General features: G+C 46.1%; 1 protein-coding gene across 14 annotated transcripts in view; it reads left to right on the forward strand.

Annotated features, from left to right (window-relative positions):
* Positions 1–17,500, forward strand: part of cacna1ba (calcium channel, voltage-dependent, N type, alpha 1B subunit, a) — a 100,779-nt gene that overhangs the window by 73,535 nt on the left and 9,744 nt on the right. For 5 of the 14 annotated variants that reach the window (XM_081715117.1, XM_081715116.1, XM_081715121.1 and 2 more), the window contains 20 exons: positions 1,143–1,163; positions 3,389–3,485; positions 3,636–3,796; positions 4,059–4,196; positions 5,163–5,364; positions 6,630–6,794; positions 6,952–7,062; positions 7,210–7,293; positions 8,770–8,886; positions 8,985–9,050; positions 9,155–9,246; positions 10,656–10,806; positions 11,137–11,264; positions 12,615–12,711; positions 14,289–14,394; positions 15,120–15,227; positions 15,454–15,581; positions 15,917–16,056; positions 16,254–16,389; positions 16,538–16,648. In XM_081715117.1, coding sequence (XP_081571243.1) covers positions 1,143–1,163; positions 3,389–3,485; positions 3,636–3,796; positions 4,059–4,196; positions 5,163–5,364; positions 6,630–6,794; positions 6,952–7,062; positions 7,210–7,293; positions 8,770–8,886; positions 8,985–9,050; positions 9,155–9,246; positions 10,656–10,806; positions 11,137–11,264; positions 12,615–12,711; positions 14,289–14,394; positions 15,120–15,227; positions 15,454–15,581; positions 15,917–16,056; positions 16,254–16,389; positions 16,538–16,648 — 2,359 coding nt within the window. Of the gene's footprint in view, positions 1–1,142; positions 1,164–3,388; positions 3,486–3,635; positions 3,797–4,058; positions 4,197–5,162; positions 5,365–6,629; positions 6,795–6,951; positions 7,063–7,209; positions 7,294–8,769; positions 8,887–8,984; positions 9,051–9,154; positions 9,247–10,655; positions 10,807–11,136; positions 11,265–11,626; positions 11,724–12,614; positions 12,712–14,288; positions 14,395–15,119; positions 15,228–15,453; positions 15,582–15,916; positions 16,057–16,253; positions 16,390–16,537; positions 16,649–17,500 lie in introns of all 14 variants that reach the window. The other 9 variants (XM_081715114.1, XM_081715120.1, XM_081715122.1 and 6 more) reach the window with 4 other exon arrangements.

Below are 17,500 nucleotides of genomic sequence, written 5' to 3' on the forward strand. Positions count from 1 at the left end.
TGAATTCTCATGTACTTCCAGAGCATTAATTTCAGATCAGTGCACGTGAATGCCAATTTAACAGAGGCCAGTCTAGTTCTACTTAATGCTGTTCATACCACCCATGCCCACCCAGCCAATCACAGGCCTTCTTCTTTCGTCTATAGGCAGGAGCAAGGTGAGCACCGTCGAAACGCCAGCGCATGTCACCATGCAGTTCACTGAGGAACTCATGAGGAACTCATGTAACCATGCAGTTCACTGAGGAACTCATGAGGAACTCATGTCACCATGCAGTTCATTGAGGAACTCATGTCACCATGCAGTTCACTGAGGAACTCATGAGGAACTCATGTAACCATGCAGTTCACTGAGGAACTCGTGTCACCACGCATTCACTGAGGAACTCTTTACTGCTCCAGAGATGTGTTGCCAGCTCTTTGTAAACCACTGACTCTGTGAAATTAGCTTGTAACATCAACGTTATGCTCAGAAGACTCTTTTCATATGACTTTCTGGGTCTGCTTTAATCAGATTGTTCTATCATTTGTTTACATTAAGCCCCCCATTAACTCTTTGGAATCGGCAACTGATGTTTAAAGTATCACCAAACAAAAAATCTTATGAACTGGATTTCTCAGTGAACACTGTGTTTTGGAACGGGCGTCTTTTCTGGGATACCATGTTCATCAATCAAGCATTAAGTGGGATAGCCAAGGTTATTTCACCTGTATTTATGTGCTACACTCCTGTCGGTTGTACAAATGAAACAACCGAAAATCCCCTGTCGCTGTTAAATGTGGCAGAAAGATTCGAGTGGCAGCTTGGCATGCCATCTTCAGCCATACACCCACAGCCTTTGCTTGTCTGTTCTGTAGGTCTTTGCCACACTACCTTGAAACATGTTCTCCTTTGAAGCACATTTCCCCACTCATCAGAGTGTCTGTGTGCTGCACTATTTGTACAGTGTGTTTAAGCTAAAGGCCAAGAGGCTAAAGAGCCAGAGAACAACAATGTCTCTGCTTTCTTATTCAAATGTTTCTTGTAGTCATGTGTCCTTAGAGGCTAATGTGTATATCTGCTAGTTCTGCCATAGTCTGTGAGTCATGTCTTGTGAGCAGTCATAATGTTTTTGCCCTGTGTGTGTTTTGTTCATTCATTAGATCGCAACACAGTGTGAACAGGTGGGGAGCTCCCTAAACGCCTCCTTTCTCCTTGACTCACGGGCCCTTTCACGCCTTCTCTCTGTGTCTTCTTCCTGGGGTTAAGGGACAATGTCTCTTAAACAACTCTGTGAAGTGAATTCTGTGCTGGACTGGGGGCCTCTACACTGGACTTTCTGATAACTTTCAACAGAAACCATGATAAGTGAATGAACATAGCTAGTGAAACATCACTGAACATGCGTAGGGTTCTGCACAAGCTATTGGAAAGACCAGTGTGGTGTAATTTATTACATAGTACCTGTGAGTGTGTGAGTTTTGTGCAGTGAGTTCAGTCTGATCAGGCCCTGGACACGCCAGTCAATGCATGCTGGACTAATGTGCATCAGATAGCATGGGTAACGTGCATGCCAGTATAGAGCCTTGCGACTGGACCAGTGGGGTAACCCTGCCATGACGTATGTGGTCATGCTCTTAAGTGCTGTGCCCATAATGTGATGGTCTCCAGAGAGAGCAATAGATTATGGGTAGCTTTGGTATTTCTGCACTGATTGGTTCAGAGAGGAATGTGATATGCCTGCCCTGGGCTGTTTATGTTTAGGAGTGGGGATAATGATGTGAGACAGAAACTTAGAGTGTTCGGAAGGATGGGCAGGTGATAGTGGTGAACTTCTCAGCTTTTCAGTTTCATTTCACTTAATTATCATTGCGACAATATTTCATATGTTTGCAAAGCATTGATATAATGCATTCTGTATTCATTATTTATAATTCTCTAAGTAAATGGTAGGCCAATGGTGACCGTTGTTTGTAAGCATACTCATAAATTCCTTTGATTGGATTATTCTCTCAGTATCTACATGCACATACTCATCTTGCGTCACCGTGACTGAGATAGTGAATGAGATGTGATGTGCTATTGTTTTTCTTGTTTTATTGCTGCACTGGAAGACCAAAACGGTACCTGCACTATCCGATAGGCCCTCATTCAGTTTGCAGCAATACATTTTCCTGGCAAAATCCTCGTACGAGATCTTGTGCGTCATTAAGATGACGGGAGGTGAAGAAGGATTTGCCCCTTGGGTTGTGCCGGATAAAGGCGAAACTAAATTGATGCAGCATTAACTTGGTTAGGATCATACATTCTTCATCATCATCACTGTATATTATACAGAAATTCAACATTAATCCATGCACTCGCTGTCTAGTGTTTTAGCAAATTGTAAGCATTAGTAATATACCTCTGATGAGACCGTCTTTCCTGCACACCCCGTTACGTCACACCCCGCTACGTACGCCTGACCCGGGGTTGTTTATTTGAATATCCAGTCACAGGTGACGCCGCTTGTGCTTTGGAGAAACGCAGCGTTGGAGGCTCGTCCTTTTAAGGCAGGTGTCCAGCTGAGAGGCTTTCGCAGAAGGCAGCGCTCGGTCACCGTGCAGAGGCACGCCAGGGTTTCGCTGCATCTCCTGTTTTAAGGCCTTTTTTCTTTTCTTCTTGACTGGGTTTGTTTGCCTCCTGATTGATTTTTTCTAGGCGCTCAGGATGGTGCTGCTATAAGCCCCAATATGCCCTAGTATGCCCTGGTTTGCCCCTTAATTAATGCGGCATCTACGCCATAATACCTGCCTTGTATGGAAGACCCCTTTTTTTGCGCTTGTCCTCAGAGGGACGGTTCTTTTCCCACTGGGGGGAGGTTCTTTTCTGCTCTAGGAATTTGATGCACTGCTGTGTTTAGTTGAACACGTTGCCCTTGGTATTTTTGCATGTTTATACTGGTCTTAGGAAGACGCTAACATGTCAGGATGCTTCAAGGAGACTAACTGCTTTTCCTGCATGCCTCTTAACTCGGTTAGCTCGTGTAATGTGGGATTATATGATCTTTACTCTCTGTTCATGTGCTTTTGTGCTACTAGCCCATTGCTGGTCGGGTGTAATATTCAGATTAATTATATGCAGCTGATGCAGTGTTTTTGTTTTCCTCTTTTGTTTTGAGAGTTTCTAAAACTCATCTGCGTTAGAGACTTCACTTTTGGTATGACACAGACAGCATCAATTAATTCTCAGACTCACTCTAGCATCTGGTCTAGAAAAAGAGTTCTCTAACAACGATAGCTATTTATTCTTTAACAAAGGTAGCCGTTTGTTCTGTACCAAAGATAGTGGTTTGAGAGAAGTCTAGTGTGGTTCACCTTGAGTGAATAGGCTGAGTGAACAATTACGCTCTTCACTCTGCACTCCATAGAGGCACTAAAGGCAAAGACATCAGTACCATTAAGTCCCTCAGGGTGCTGAGGGTGCTTCGGCCTCTCAAGACCATCAAACGACTGCCAAAACTCAAGGTAGGAAAAACTGTTAGCTGTCCTTCCATGGTTTTAGTCATGTGCTTTGCATTTGTTTACTTTTGACTATAACGTTAAGGAAACCCATGTTTGAATTCCTGTAGGTTACAGGTATGTGTGTGTGTGTGTGTGTGTGTGTGTGTTCTACAGGCTGTGTTCGACTGTGTGGTGAACTCCCTGAAGAACGTGTTGAACATCCTCATCGTCTACATCCTCTTCATGTTCATCTTTGCCGTTATTGCTGTGCAGCTCTTCAAGGGCAAGTTCTTCTACTGCACAGATGAGTCCAAAGGGTTGGAGAGGGACTGCAGGTAAGGCCGGAATCTCCTCTCCCACGCCCACAGTGCCCTCTGCTGGAACACACTGTTACTGTCCTAACCTGACGTTTTGAGAAGGGAGCATGCAGAGCCCAAGCGTCTGTCGTGTGGAGCAGGTTTCCGTCATTTAGCAAGCCTTGATATTGCTTACGTCAGCTGAAAATAATCATGTGTATCTATAACAACAATTCGTTAAATATGAAGTATATCTGAGATATGATGTGGTCTCGTTATTTCATGCGTGTGTGGCTTTCAGAGGGCAATTCCTGGACTATGATAAAGACGAGGTGTCAGCCCAGCCTAGAGAGTGGAAGAAGTATGAGTTCCACTACGACAACGTGCTGTGGGCTTTTCTCACTCTTTTCACCGTATCCACAGGAGAGGGTTGGCCCACGTGAGTCACACACACACACACACACACACACACACACATTTTTTACACTTTCCCAGTGAGCCTCATCTAATGGCAGTGCCCTTTACTGGTGTCTAGGTCCCTACTCCCTCCCCTCAGCGTTCAGGGCAATTATTCAGTTGCAGCCTTTCACGTTTATTCCCGCTGTGCGTGTTTGAAGGGGTTCAAAGCCCTGTAAAAGCCTCGCTGGTGTTTTTGCACCTCCTTTGTCCTGTCTGCCCTCGACCGTGGCCTCCTCTGATCTCAGTTCAAAGGTCCATGTCAGTTTGAAGTGTTGCCCTTTCCAGAGTCTGTGCAGGGAGCTAAACCCTGCTCTCTAAGGGTGGTGGGAGGGTGGGGGGTTAGCCCGAGAAGCCCGCTGGCCATGACCAGGTAGTAGGGGCGGCGTTTCTCCCTCCAGGCCCCTGGGTAAACGGCCACAGGTGTCCCCTCATTATGTGGGATTTATATGTCTTTGGTAGGAGAGGTCCTGTTGAAGAGGTCCTTGAAATGATCACCAGTGCAGTTCCTCCAGTCTAAAGCCCATGTTGTTATATCATACCCTGATGCATGCTGTGCAGAAAATGATAAACTTGTCCATTTTAGGTTAGGTTAAATAGTCAATTAAATATAGTCTGTTCCTCAGAACCGAGAGGGGCCAGTTTTTCTTCATTTTTTACTGTATTTTTATTACTGTAGTAGTGCTGCATCCTATAATGCTAATGTAAAAATGTAGTGCATTAAACATCCCACATCAAGGCAGTACATAATAATGGGTAAAAATGGCTAGTCTCTTGTAATCTGTAATCTGCAATCCCATGGCCAGCTAGCACGAAGTGCTTGTATGGTTCTGAAGCAGACTACATATTATGTAGACTACATATCAAAGATAGGACTGGTTTCTTGATGGATGTAGTCTGTAATCTGTAATCCTGCGGGTTTTACACTGAGTGCTTGTCCTTCTGCCAGGGTCCTGAAGCACTCCGTGGACGCCACCTTCGAGGACCAGGGGCCGAGCCCTGGCTACCGGATCGAGATGTCCATCTTCTATGTGGTCTACTTTGTAGTCTTTCCCTTCTTCTTCGTCAACATTTTTGTGGCCTTGATCATCATCACGTTCCAGGAGCAGGGTGACAAAGCTCTGTCTGAGTGCAGCCTCGAGAAGAATGAGGTAGGGCCCACCCGCACGAGGCCAGAGGAATGGGATTATTTGAAATGGGGGTTTTTGTTGGCCCTGGTGTGTTTGGTTAAAATGATTAAGGCACACCCTACTTCCTCAGAGATGACATCGGATTTGGATTTGTGCATGAGACCAATACTGCTGAATGTATGCTGTTTCTGTCAGTAACACTGCTGTTACGGAGTTAGAATAGATCAACCCAGCAAGATGTTTTGATGAAACAGTGAAAAGCAGCTGTGTGTTTTGGTTGGATTTTACTGCTTGAGGTCAAACGTGTCCATATAGAAGATCGAAGCAAATCCTTCGATCCCGTGTCCCTAGCGTGTTAGCCAGGAATGAAGCTATGTTGAAGTCTCCTGTAGAGGCATCGGTTAGACGTGAATCACATACATACACCCACATGCGCAAACACACACACACTCAAGCACAGGCACAATGCGGAGATGATGCTGAGCTGTCCGTCAGCTTACAATGGAATATGACCATGGCAACAGCTACAGATGTCCAGAGAAACACTGAAATTGATTCAATTGTGAGACTTGATTGATTCATCTGCCTGTACCACACACACACACACACACACACACACACACACACACACGGGCATGCTCAGTCTAGCAGAAAAGCACGCGTTGGACATCTCTGCCGTCGCCTTGGAGACATGGCCAGCTGGGCTATAGGAGCACAGCCTTAGACCGTCTTGTGTGTTCATACACTAGCCCAGCACGTCTCACTCCCTACAGCACATACCCAAACCTCAGGAACAACAAAAAGAATGAATTGCATAAAAACTATATTTTCTGGCCCAGTGTTTATTCCTTAATTTCTATCCTGTGTTAAAAGTATGCAGAGGACAAGTTATTTTAAAAATTATCCTCCATATATCCCTTCTTATGCGCTACTGGTGGATTTACTCCAGCATCACTTCAGGCCCACATCCCTAAGTGAAGTTTCAGTCGAGTTCAGTAGTGATTCTGGCCTGTCTTTGTCGGTAAGGGAACAGGTTATTCAAGAATAAACCACTTTATATGGCCATTTTTATCCATCTTCTGCTGGTTTGGTTTCTTAACCACTTTTGGCTTCTCGAGAACAAGCGCGGCTCCAGAATGAATCGTCCCTCCACCCACAGATGCTCAGAGGTCACGTGCATGACGGTCGTATTTAGCTAACGCTGAAGGACCGTGGCTGTATCAGCACTGGCCGTGCCGACCACCTCGTAACTGCTTTCCATGTTCTTCTCGCTGGCCCTCCCTCAGAGAGCCTGTATCGACTTTGCCATCAACGCCAAGCCTCTGACGCGCTACATGCCCCAGAACCAGCAGTCCTTCCAGTACAGGATGTGGAAATTCGTGGTCTCGCCTCCGTTCGAGTACTCCATCATGATCATGATTGCTCTCAACACTGTGGTCCTCATGATGAAGGTCGGCATCCACCTCTTCTCCGTCTGTTTTCCATGTTTATTTACTGTTTTTTGTCCTCTTTAAAAAAAAAAAAAAAAAGAACTCATTTTACTATGCTGAAGTGCATCCTGAAATCTTTGGAACTAAGTGAAATATTGATTTAATTCTCGCCCGATAGTTCTATGGCGCGCCGGATTTTTACGAAGCCATGCTGAAGTATCTCAACATAGTCTTCACTGCCCTTTTCTCGCTGGAGTGCATTCTCAAGATCATCGCTTTTGGCCCTTTGGTGAGCTCCCTCCTCCCTGGCCCACAGCATTCCTGTTTGTCCAGGCCCTCCGGTGCTAGAAACGCAATTAGGCATTTTAGGCGAGTGTTGAACGGGCCGTCTTCCTGGCAGGCGTGTGAGTGATTTCGCTAATCCCCTGCTCTCCAGAATTACCTGAAGGATGCCTGGAACGTGTTTGACTTTGTCACGGTGCTGGGGAGCATTACTGATATCCTGGTCACCGAGATCAACGTGAGTAAAAGGGAACCAGTGTCCAGCATGCTCTCCATTAACATGAGTAAATATGGCCCAGGGAGGACATCTCAGCAGGGGAGGGAGGGAGGGAGCGAGAGGAGAGGGAGAGAGAGAGAGAGAGAGAGAGAGAGGAAAAGGCAGGAAGCGAGCAAGGGAGGGGTGAAAGGAGGGAAGGATGGAGCGAGGGAGTAAAAAGTTGGTCTGTAAACAGCTCATCTTGAAGCTGGGACAGTGTAGCGCAAAGCCATCAATACAATATTATAATAAGAGCCAAAAATAGCCAGACCAAACATAAATACTGTACATAACCTATAGGAACGTTTAGTTTAGTTGCATTTAATGTGTTAGGTTTATATTTTCTGCCCATTTCAGAGTTTTATGTATAATACATTCTATACTGGACATATGCATTAAGCAGATGTACTAAATGGAACTGTATGTCCTAGTCCACATATCATTGTCAAATACTGTTACTAATGTTAATGTTTGTAGTGTAATTTTCTCTGTACATGACAGCTGCTCATGCTGTCTTTCATTTCTTTTGGACTTCTCTCCCTTTCTCTCTCTCTCTCTCTCTCTCTCTCTCTCTCTCTCTCTCTCTCTCTCTCTCTCTCTCTCTCTCTCTCTATCTCTTGTGCTTTCTATGTACCTGCTTGGTTTTCTGTTTGTTCGTTGTCCTAACTCCATGTTGGCGGCCATAAAATATGCACGTCATTTCTAGACGACGGTGAGTGGCACGTCTTCTTGTCCCTTTGAACACTCATTTCACCTTCTGAAAATGAATCTGTTCTCTGTCGTTTATGTGTCAAGTGTTTTTTTCCAGCAGGCCCTGGGCACAAGTGGAAATAAAGTGCCTTTGTTTTAACAGGGACATCTACCATATAATTATACCATATAATTACCAGTTTAGTGTAAAAACCGATCTTGCCTTTAAGGAGTGATGGACATTTTGTTAAAAAATATTTTATTATATCACTGTTGCGCATCACCACAGATTATATGTTGATGTTGTCAGATTATACCTAATTTTATACGCCTTATTTCTGTCTGCATTGTATTTCTGTGATTCCCAGATGAGCAAACAACATGGTTTCTTCATTGCTCAATATTTTTTCATTGCAGTGTGACACTGATGTATCTGAACACTCTGTGCATGATACCGGTTAACAACAGACAGAACTTTGATGTGGCTCTCCAGAAGGAGAGATGGAAATCAGCTTTGATCCTTATAATATCACTGCCAATAAGATATTAGTCTAGGGGCTTTGTGGTTGGTTAAACACTACAAAATCCTTGTTAAATTGACCACCGATTTTGTTTAAGTCCAGCCAGACACAAATAGAAACTTTGCTGTGAAAGACAACATTGCTGTGTAGTAGGTCTCTGTCCAGATGAAGATATTAACACAAAGATGTGTGTGTGTGTGTGTGTGTGTGTGTGTGTGTGTGCGTGTGTCTGCGTGTGCTGCTCCAGGATCGCCTGTTGAACCTGAGCTTTCTCCGACTCTTCCGGGCGGCCCGTCTCATCAAGCTGCTGCGTCAAGGCTACACCATCCGAATCCTGCTCTGGACCTTCGTGCAGTCCTTCAAGGTAGGCCTGCTCACACACACACGCCCGCCCCCCAGGGCGAGCCCCCCTGGACCAACGCTCGAAACAGCAGCCCACAGCAGTGTTGCCTCTCTCTGCAGGCCCTGCCCTATGTCTGCCTCCTCATCGCCATGCTCTTCTTCATTTACGCCATTATTGGAATGCAGGTCAGTGCACCCATAAACGCGGATAAGAAAAAAGCGGATACTCGCAGCCTTCGTGCGGTTTGTCTGCAGTATCATCTGCATTTGCCGCTGCCCTGTCTGTGCAGGTCTTCGGAAACATCGAGCTGAACGAGGACACGGCCATCAACCATCACAACAACTTCCGCACTTTCCTGCAAGCCCTCATGCTGCTCTTCAGGTGACGGTGCACCTCCAGCTCCTGTGCGACGCGGCACACGCAATGCTTACACGAGGTCTAACCCACTGGACTGCAGTCAATCCGTGATGCGCTCGTTTACCGCACCAGTCGTTTTTGCATAATTTGAAGGAGTCTGAATTATGCTCCATATCCTTTTGCTTCGTACATTTAAACCCTCGCAGGCGAAAAGGCTGTGTGCTAGTGTACACTCTTAAACCTACACTAAAATTAAAATGACATTTCACTGTCCCCCATGGCCACTGCGTACCCTGCCAGAGGAACTGAGTAATGAGCCCCGAACTGAATATTGTCCTCGTGTCTTACCACAATCCATCTGTTCTCTGGAGGGCTGTTTTTTCTTCATTTTTTGCTCTAATGCTTTGCACTAAGACAGAGCCACTGCAGGGACATCTGGGTTTGTTACTGTGTCACAAGCTCTGCCAGAATTTGCAGGAAAGCGTAGTTGTTGGTGATGGTTGCTAATGGGGTGCGCGACTGCTTCGCCCCCGGGAAAGGGGTGCAATGTTTCTCTTTCACTCTGCTACTCTCTCTCTGTCTCTTCTGTCTGTCTCTGTCTTTCTCTTACTCTGACGCTCTCTCTCCCCCATCTCTTTCGCATGCTCTCTCTTACTTGATCTCTCACTTTCTCACATTCTTCTTCTGTCTCTCTCTCTCTCTCTCTCTCTCTCTCTCTCTCTCTCTCTCTCTCTCTCTTCTGTGGAGGCTCTCGGGGAGCTGTTAATTGGTTGCACAGTCAGGAGGTTGTTTGTGTGCCCCCAGTGTTGGCCTCCATGTGGCCCCTGATTAGAACATTACCACTGTGATGCAGTGTTCCCGCATGCGCCTGGAGGTGTATGCGCGAGAGCTCGCATTTGTGCATTGGCCTCCGCACAAATTTTGATCTATACCCACCTCTGACATGTCTACGACAAGCTTCAGCCAAGCTGCGTTAAGTACGGCTCTCCCTACCACCCGGTTCTCTTTCCATCTGGATGTCTTTCCATCCCTCCCCCTCTCGCGCTTTCCCTCTGTCCTGCCCCAGTAAGATGCCCCTAGATGCCACCTAGAGGACCAGAAGAGCTAAGCCTTCGGATTTTCAGACGTTAATGAACCCACATCTTCCTCGTCAACCCCCGGCTGAATGCCAGGTGAAGGGGCCCCGGCGTTACGCTAACGGCTGCCACTGGCTTAGCACAGTCCAAACTCCTTCATCTGTTGGCAGAGACAGCCAGCTCATGTCAGCTTTTCTCCTCCACAGTCCCACGGATCCTCACCTGTTTCTGTTGGCTTTCCCGTAGTCTGTCTCCCTAAGCACACTGATTCTAAACGGCAGTGTAGCTCCACGTCGTGCATGTTCCAACGCGTGCATGATTGTGTGTGTGTGTGTGTGTGTGTGTGTGTCTGCTCAGGAGTGCCACGGGGGAGGCCTGGCATGAGATCATGCTGTCTTGCCTCAGCCATCAGTCGTGCGACAAGCTTTCGGGCATTCTGGGAATGGAGTGTGGCAGCGATTTCGCCTACTTCTACTTCGTCTCTTTCATCTTCCTCTGCTCCTTCCTGGTCAGTGCTACAGAGGTCAGGCTAGGGTCACACTCAGCTAGCCTTATTATGCATTATTTATGAACCAAAAATATGAGAAAAATCTCTGGCATGAAACATTTCACCCTGAACTTGGTATTCTTTTCTCAAAAGACATTTCTTTAACTCTCTCTTGAGAACACTGGAATGATAACAGTTGCAAGCATGAGTTTTAACCAAAAATGGCCTTTCTTCCCTAAAACAGCTGTAAACGTGACCTTTTCACACAGTGCAGAGTCTCTTATAGTGATTTACATTACGATCTCACTGGCGGGTGTCTATGATCTTCTCCTCTCTCTCTCCATTCCACAGATGCTCAATCTGTTTGTGGCTGTGATCATGGATAACTTTGAGTACCTGACACGAGACTCCTCCATCCTGGGCCCCCACCACCTGGATGAGTTCATCCGTGTGTGGGCCGAGTATGACCCTGCCGCATGGTACGTTCCAATCCTCGAGCACCCCTCACAGATGGAGACCCGTTTTCGTGACATGCCTAGTAACGTGGCGCATCAGCTGTACTGAGATTACATCCATGTGGGCCAGACAGCCTCAGGGGACCTCAGGTTAAACCGTACAGGTTCTTGTGAGAAATGTTTTCCCTAGCTGTGTCTCTTCTGTAGATAATGTTTGAAGGAACTGTTGCCTCTGAGTATCTAGGAGACCTGCACATGCACAAGCCACAGGAAGGCTTATGGGAGCACATGTGCCTGTCTGTGTCCAAGTCAGCCCTCTGCCTGTACTGATGTCCTCTCCAACTCTTCCTTACACCTGTGTCATGTCTTGCTTGTTTTCTTCACAGCGGACGGATTTCCTATAAGGATATGTACAATTTGTTGCGAATTATCTCACCCCCCCTTGGCTTAGGAAAGAACTGCCCTAATAGGGTAGCCTACAAGGTTTGCAACCCCAGAAACTTCCTCCACTCTCGTGGGCTCTGTGCACCATGGCCCACAGACCCAAACTGAATGGCTGTGCACTAAATGACTTGCCTATACACTAGGCCTTGCCCTTCAAGACTTGACTCGCTTATGGGTAATGTTGCTGAATGGGAAACAAAGCTTTCAAAGTCACGAAAATGATCAGCAACAAGCCAAACTCGAACCAAACTGCAGCATACAGTATTTCATTATGCACATCGCTTATGTACTTTACTATTGAACTTATAAAGAATATGTAATAAAAATACTTCTATTGTCTAATATGACAAATGTGATACATGAATCATACTGAATTATGCTAAACTCCAAAAAATCCAGTGATGTTTCAGTGAAACCCAGTGTGCTAAGTGGCCAGTTCTAAGCAGATTGGAAGTGGATGGTCACTGACAGACTGCTGGCGTTGAAACCTTTGTTTCTAAGCACTAAAAGAGGAAACCCCAAGTGATGTCTCTCAGCATGCAGAAGTAGACATCGTCCAAACAATGCAGCCATTCTGTCACCATCCACCATATGTGCACCTCACTCTGCTCCATTTCATCTGTCCCATCAGGGATCAACTCCTCTCCCCTGTGACCTCTGACCTCTAGGATCCATCTTTGACCCTGCCCTGGGCAAGGATGGCATCCCTGTCCATGACACTCTTGGAAATCTAAATAACGCAGATTTCTGTTTTTTTTTTTGTTTGTTTGTTTGTTTGTTTGTTTTTTGGTTTGTTTTGTTTTCTTTTTTCATTTTGTCCTGTTTTCCCTAAACTTCATTTCCTCCCGTTTGTCCTCCTTTCCGTCTCTCTAACTCCCCATCCTTGTCTTTTATTTTGGGCTTTCTTTCACTTTCCTCAACACTGTGAAGTGGCCGTATCAAGTACCGCGATATGTATGAGACGCTGCTCCACATGTCCCCACCTTTAGGTTTGGGAAAGAAATGTCCACCACGAATCGCCTACAAGGTAGCCCCGACTTCACCCGACCCCCCTCTGCTCGCCCTGTCTTCCCATTGGTTTATCTTTCAGCCAATCTCTGTGCTCGGCAGTGTTTTCCCGCCCCTTGTTTCCTTGTTTTTCGTTTTGCCCGCTATTTGACCTTTCTCGTGTGGCCCCTCCTCCTCTCCCTCGCTTTTCTTAGACCACTGTGCCCCCCCCCCCCCTTCCAGAATTATTGCAGTATAACACACTTCATTAATTGCGTATATTCAGTTGAATATCTTCTTTGAAACAGGGTTTAATTAGCAATGACGGTCAATCTGTGAATTGGAAATATTTTGCTTTCAAAACAGTCACCTTTCACATTTATTCAAGTATACCCTTATACTGCATTGTTTGTGCACCATATAAATAGATCGGGCAGAATAATTCTGAACAATAGTTCGCTTCACGTTATACATCAGATGTTTTCTAAAAAGCATTAAACCATGCCTGACAAAGATGGGCCTTACTGGTGTTGGACGGTAGTTGGCTGATTCATTCCAGGCATTATATATTTTGTAGATATGGTCCTTTTTTTTAAGTGGCCCCAGATTTAGCGTGGAGATCTTGCTGTACATTATTAACCTTTAACCCTAGAGCAGAGTGTGGCCCTGACACCTCCTACCTCTCATCCTCTTCTTTGCTGTGGAGCAGTGCATATGTATGTATGTGTGTTGCCTGAGTCACTGAACCGTGAGAGCTTTACGCTCTCTGTTTCTCCCTCCCTCTGCCTTTTCCTCTGTCTCTCCCTTCTCGCTTGCGCTCCCACTCTCTCATCTGACACATCCTCTTCTCTCTCTCTCTCCCTCTTATTTTGCATCCTCTTCCCCACCCTGCTGTGCGGGAGGAGGGAGACGGTTGTGTGTGACAGCCCCCCCCCTCTCTACTTTCTTCATTCTGACTCTGCTCCATTCTTGGTTGTCTATTCCTTTGGTTTATCCATTTCCTTTCTGCTCTTCGCACCGCTACCGCAAGTGGATGTGTGCTCTTTTAGTTCAGGGGAGCTCAACCTCCATGACCCCGCAGAGATTGCACACCCAATCAATTCGACCAGTGCTCCAGATCTGCTGCTTGTCTTAAAAGGCACTCAAAAGTCACAATAAACACATATGCACAGTTTAGATGGGACCTGCATGCACCTGTGCGCTGGGTGTCAATGGCAGAGTAGAGCTCCTGTGACCTTTTGGTTATGTGTACACGCTTCTCTTTTGTCAGTGTCGATCTTTCACTGATGCTCTTTGGTTGCAGACTGTAGCCTATAGAAGTGAATGTGACTGTAGAATCCTGTTATGTCTTCGTCCTCGTATTCTGTCATTTTGGACAAAACATTTTGTGTGCTTCCAAACTGAGAGTTGCGCCACCTAGAGACGTGAGGCATGCGGGCCACGAGCTGCAATTTAACCCACAACATAGTGAGCCAGCAAAAAAAAAAAACAAAACACTCAGGAGCACACAGATGGTTTTGGCCGGAGGCGTCTTGCTGGTCTGGCTGGTTCTGCATTTTGGTCTTAGCCGCGGCAGGGTACGAGTGTGTCTCTAACAGTCGTCCTGACTCCCCCCAGCGGCTGGTGAAGATGAACATGCCAATCGCTGATGACAACACAGTGCACTTCACCTCCACGCTTATGGCCCTGATCCGCACTGCGCTGGAGATCAAGCTGGCCTCAGGTCAGTCACAAGCCTTCCCTGGCCTGCGCCGTCTGCTGGAGTATCCTTCCAAACAGCAACTCTTTCCAGCTAGTGGGTCACTGAGCTGTGATTATTAAGAATATGGTGATTGTGAACATGCGTGCAAATGTGCTGTTGAATGTTAACTGTGGTAGAGTCATGCAGACATTCAGCTTCACTTTGTCCCCTTTGTTGAGGGTTGGTAGTGGGTAGGGTGCTGCAAATCCCATCAGGACTCATTAGAGGGGTGTGTGTGTGTGTGTGTGTGTGTGTGTGTGTGTGTGTGTGTGTGTGTGTGTGTGTGCGCGTGCCAGCAATGGGGTGCCTGAAGGCTTTCTGAAGCTTCACTGCCTTTTCTCTGTTTCCCCGGGAACACTGGATTTGCTCATCCGCACAAAATACAAAATGTAGCTTGACAAGCGTTTGTTTGTGGGTCAGCTTGAATTTTGTTTGAGGATCCACAAATGATGCATTTTCTGACAGGGCACTGAAATTCCAAAGCCCAGCAAAGAATATATTACTTAATAGAACAGCATTAATTTCACTTGATGTAACATGGACTTGTGGCTAGTTTAGTTACCCATCACTTCCCAAGCAAACGGTCATCAATCCTTTGTGGGACATGACAGGGTATTTCTGACAAGAGTCACCCATTTTTTCCTTGGACTGCGTTTGGTGTGACTCTCTGACCTGTTAAACTCCCGGTCTGTCCCTGTGTTCTGCAGGAATGGTGGCCCAGCGCCTGTGCGATGCTGAGCTGAAGAAGGAGCTGGCCACTGTCTGGCCCAGTCTGTCCCAGAAGACCATGGACCTGCTGGTGACGCCCCACAAACGTAAGCGTAACATTAGCATGTAGAGTTGCCTTCAATTGACACCAGATCTAATGGACTTGAGCCTAGACCAGCATGCTGTGACTCTACTGCCATCTAGTGATAAGAATAAGATCCTTGGCTCCTTCAGTTGCAGAGTTTATCATGGAAGTAGTTGGAATCTCATTATTATTGATGAACCAGAATGAAGGCATAAACTTGACCAGTGATGTATTGCTCTCTCTTGCAGCCAATGAACTGACGGTGGGGAAGGTGTATGCTGCTCTCATGATCTTTGACTACTATAAGCAGAACAGGGCCAAGAGACTGCAGATGCAACAACAGTCCAAAGAGCAGCAGACAGGACCTGGTCCCCAGGTTACATGAACACACACACACGCGCACACGCACACACACAAACAATTACATCTACACGTGACTGCTAATATCAACGTATGTTCACATTGTCTGCGTATACATGTGTACAGACGGGTATCTTGTTTTCTCCATTATGTTTAACTCCATATTTATATTCACTTGGGTGTATAATATCACATAATGCCACGCCTGCACAGTAATCGAATAATAAACCTGGATTTTGAAAGGTTAACTCCAAATGCACTGAAGGTCCTGGTGTGTATCTCTTGACGATTCTGCACGATGCCAAGCTGGTGTGTAGTAGAGCTCATGTGTCCTCTCTTGGCTCTGTGTAGAATAACGTGGCAGCTCTCCTGGAGCCTGTCCTGCCTCTGTCGCCCATGCAGGATCTCAGCAGGAGCCGCTTGGAGCATCCGTCAGACACCCTGCTGCTTGCTCGACCCAACTCTGCTACACTCAACAACGGGCACACACTGTAGGCCCTGATCTGTGCACACACACACACACACACACAGAGACTACACTTACAAACCACAAACAGTGCACCATAGATATACTTGCATACATACATCGCTATATACTAAACTATGTACAAAGCTTATATCTTATTCTTGGATTTGGTCTTGTCTGTGTTATACACACTTGTATATGTTGTTGACTTGTGTTATGAAGGAAATCTAGCCATGATAATACCATCAAAGGCTCCTCGTCATGGGTGTCAGAAAAAGCCAAAGAGGTCCGCAGGTCAAAGAGGCGACCGATATCAAGAGGCCAATCAGAGGACATCTCGAACGCAAACGCCACCCAGGTATTCGGTCTTAAAAGGTCTGCTATACAATCTGTTTTGTCAAATTATGTGTATATTTGTGTTGAAGGTGTGACAGATTGTGTGTGTGTGTGTGTGTGTGTGTGTGTGTGTGTGTGCACTCATGTGTGCACATGTTTGTGCGTGGCAGGTTTCAGTGGAGATGAGGAAGATGGAGAACAGTGCCATCACAGCGCCCCCTGTTGCTTTGGAGGGGCAAGGTCGTGCTGTGTCCATGCCCAAACTCAATGCAGAGATGCAGGTAACTTGAACCCTGCACATAACTGCTCGACACAAGCAGTAGATTTCCCTGTATTTAGATATGATGTGCAGTCTCTGCGATAAGCCATATCATTCCTTATTATATCATGGCTTCTCTATGGCTTCAGTTCATTTGTAGGCAAGGCAAGTTTATTTATATAGCACCTTTCATACACAATGACAGTTCAACGTGGGTCCCATGAGAATAGAAAAAGATTTTGACAACATTGGCAAAGATCTGTAGTCCTAAGATTGGAATTTTAAATGTCTGTGCAGAGTGTGAGAAAAGAGTTCATGCATATTGATCTTTAACTTCTCTTGCTCCTACTGGACAGACTAAGCAAGGCGCATCATGATGTTCTCAGTACCTGACAGCTGTGCTAATGTGTTGTTGGACAAACATGCTTTGGTTCAACAAGCCACTTCTATTGAGTATGAGATATTTGTAACAGGAACAGTTTTTGTGGGTGGCCAGCATATATTGCAGAAGGAGGTTTTGGGAGTGGCCAGCCTGGTAGACATTTGATTCGTTTGCTTTCAGTTTGATTACTGTTTAGTGTTTAATAAGCTTAGGATCTTGGGTTGTTTGAGAAGATTGGGAGTTTAAGTCCTGATACTACAAGGCTACCCCTGTTGGGCCCTTGAGCAAGTCCCTTGACCCATTGCTCACCCCAGCTACTGGGGGTACAGTGCACTCGTAGTTCTGGTCCCAAGCCTGGTTAATGGGAAGGTTATGCCAGGAAAAGCACCTGTCACCTGTGTAAAAACCTGTCAGATCAAAAACGTAAAGGAAGCTGCTGAAATATTGTTTATCAAAACCTTGTATTTCAAGGACCGTTGGATAGTAAAAGGG

This window comes from Electrophorus electricus, chromosome 5 (genome assembly GCF_041902795.1).
Source record: "Electrophorus electricus isolate QZ-2024a chromosome 5, ASM4190279v1, whole genome shotgun sequence".
Lineage (NCBI taxonomy): Eukaryota > Metazoa > Chordata > Actinopteri > Gymnotiformes > Gymnotidae > Electrophorus > Electrophorus electricus.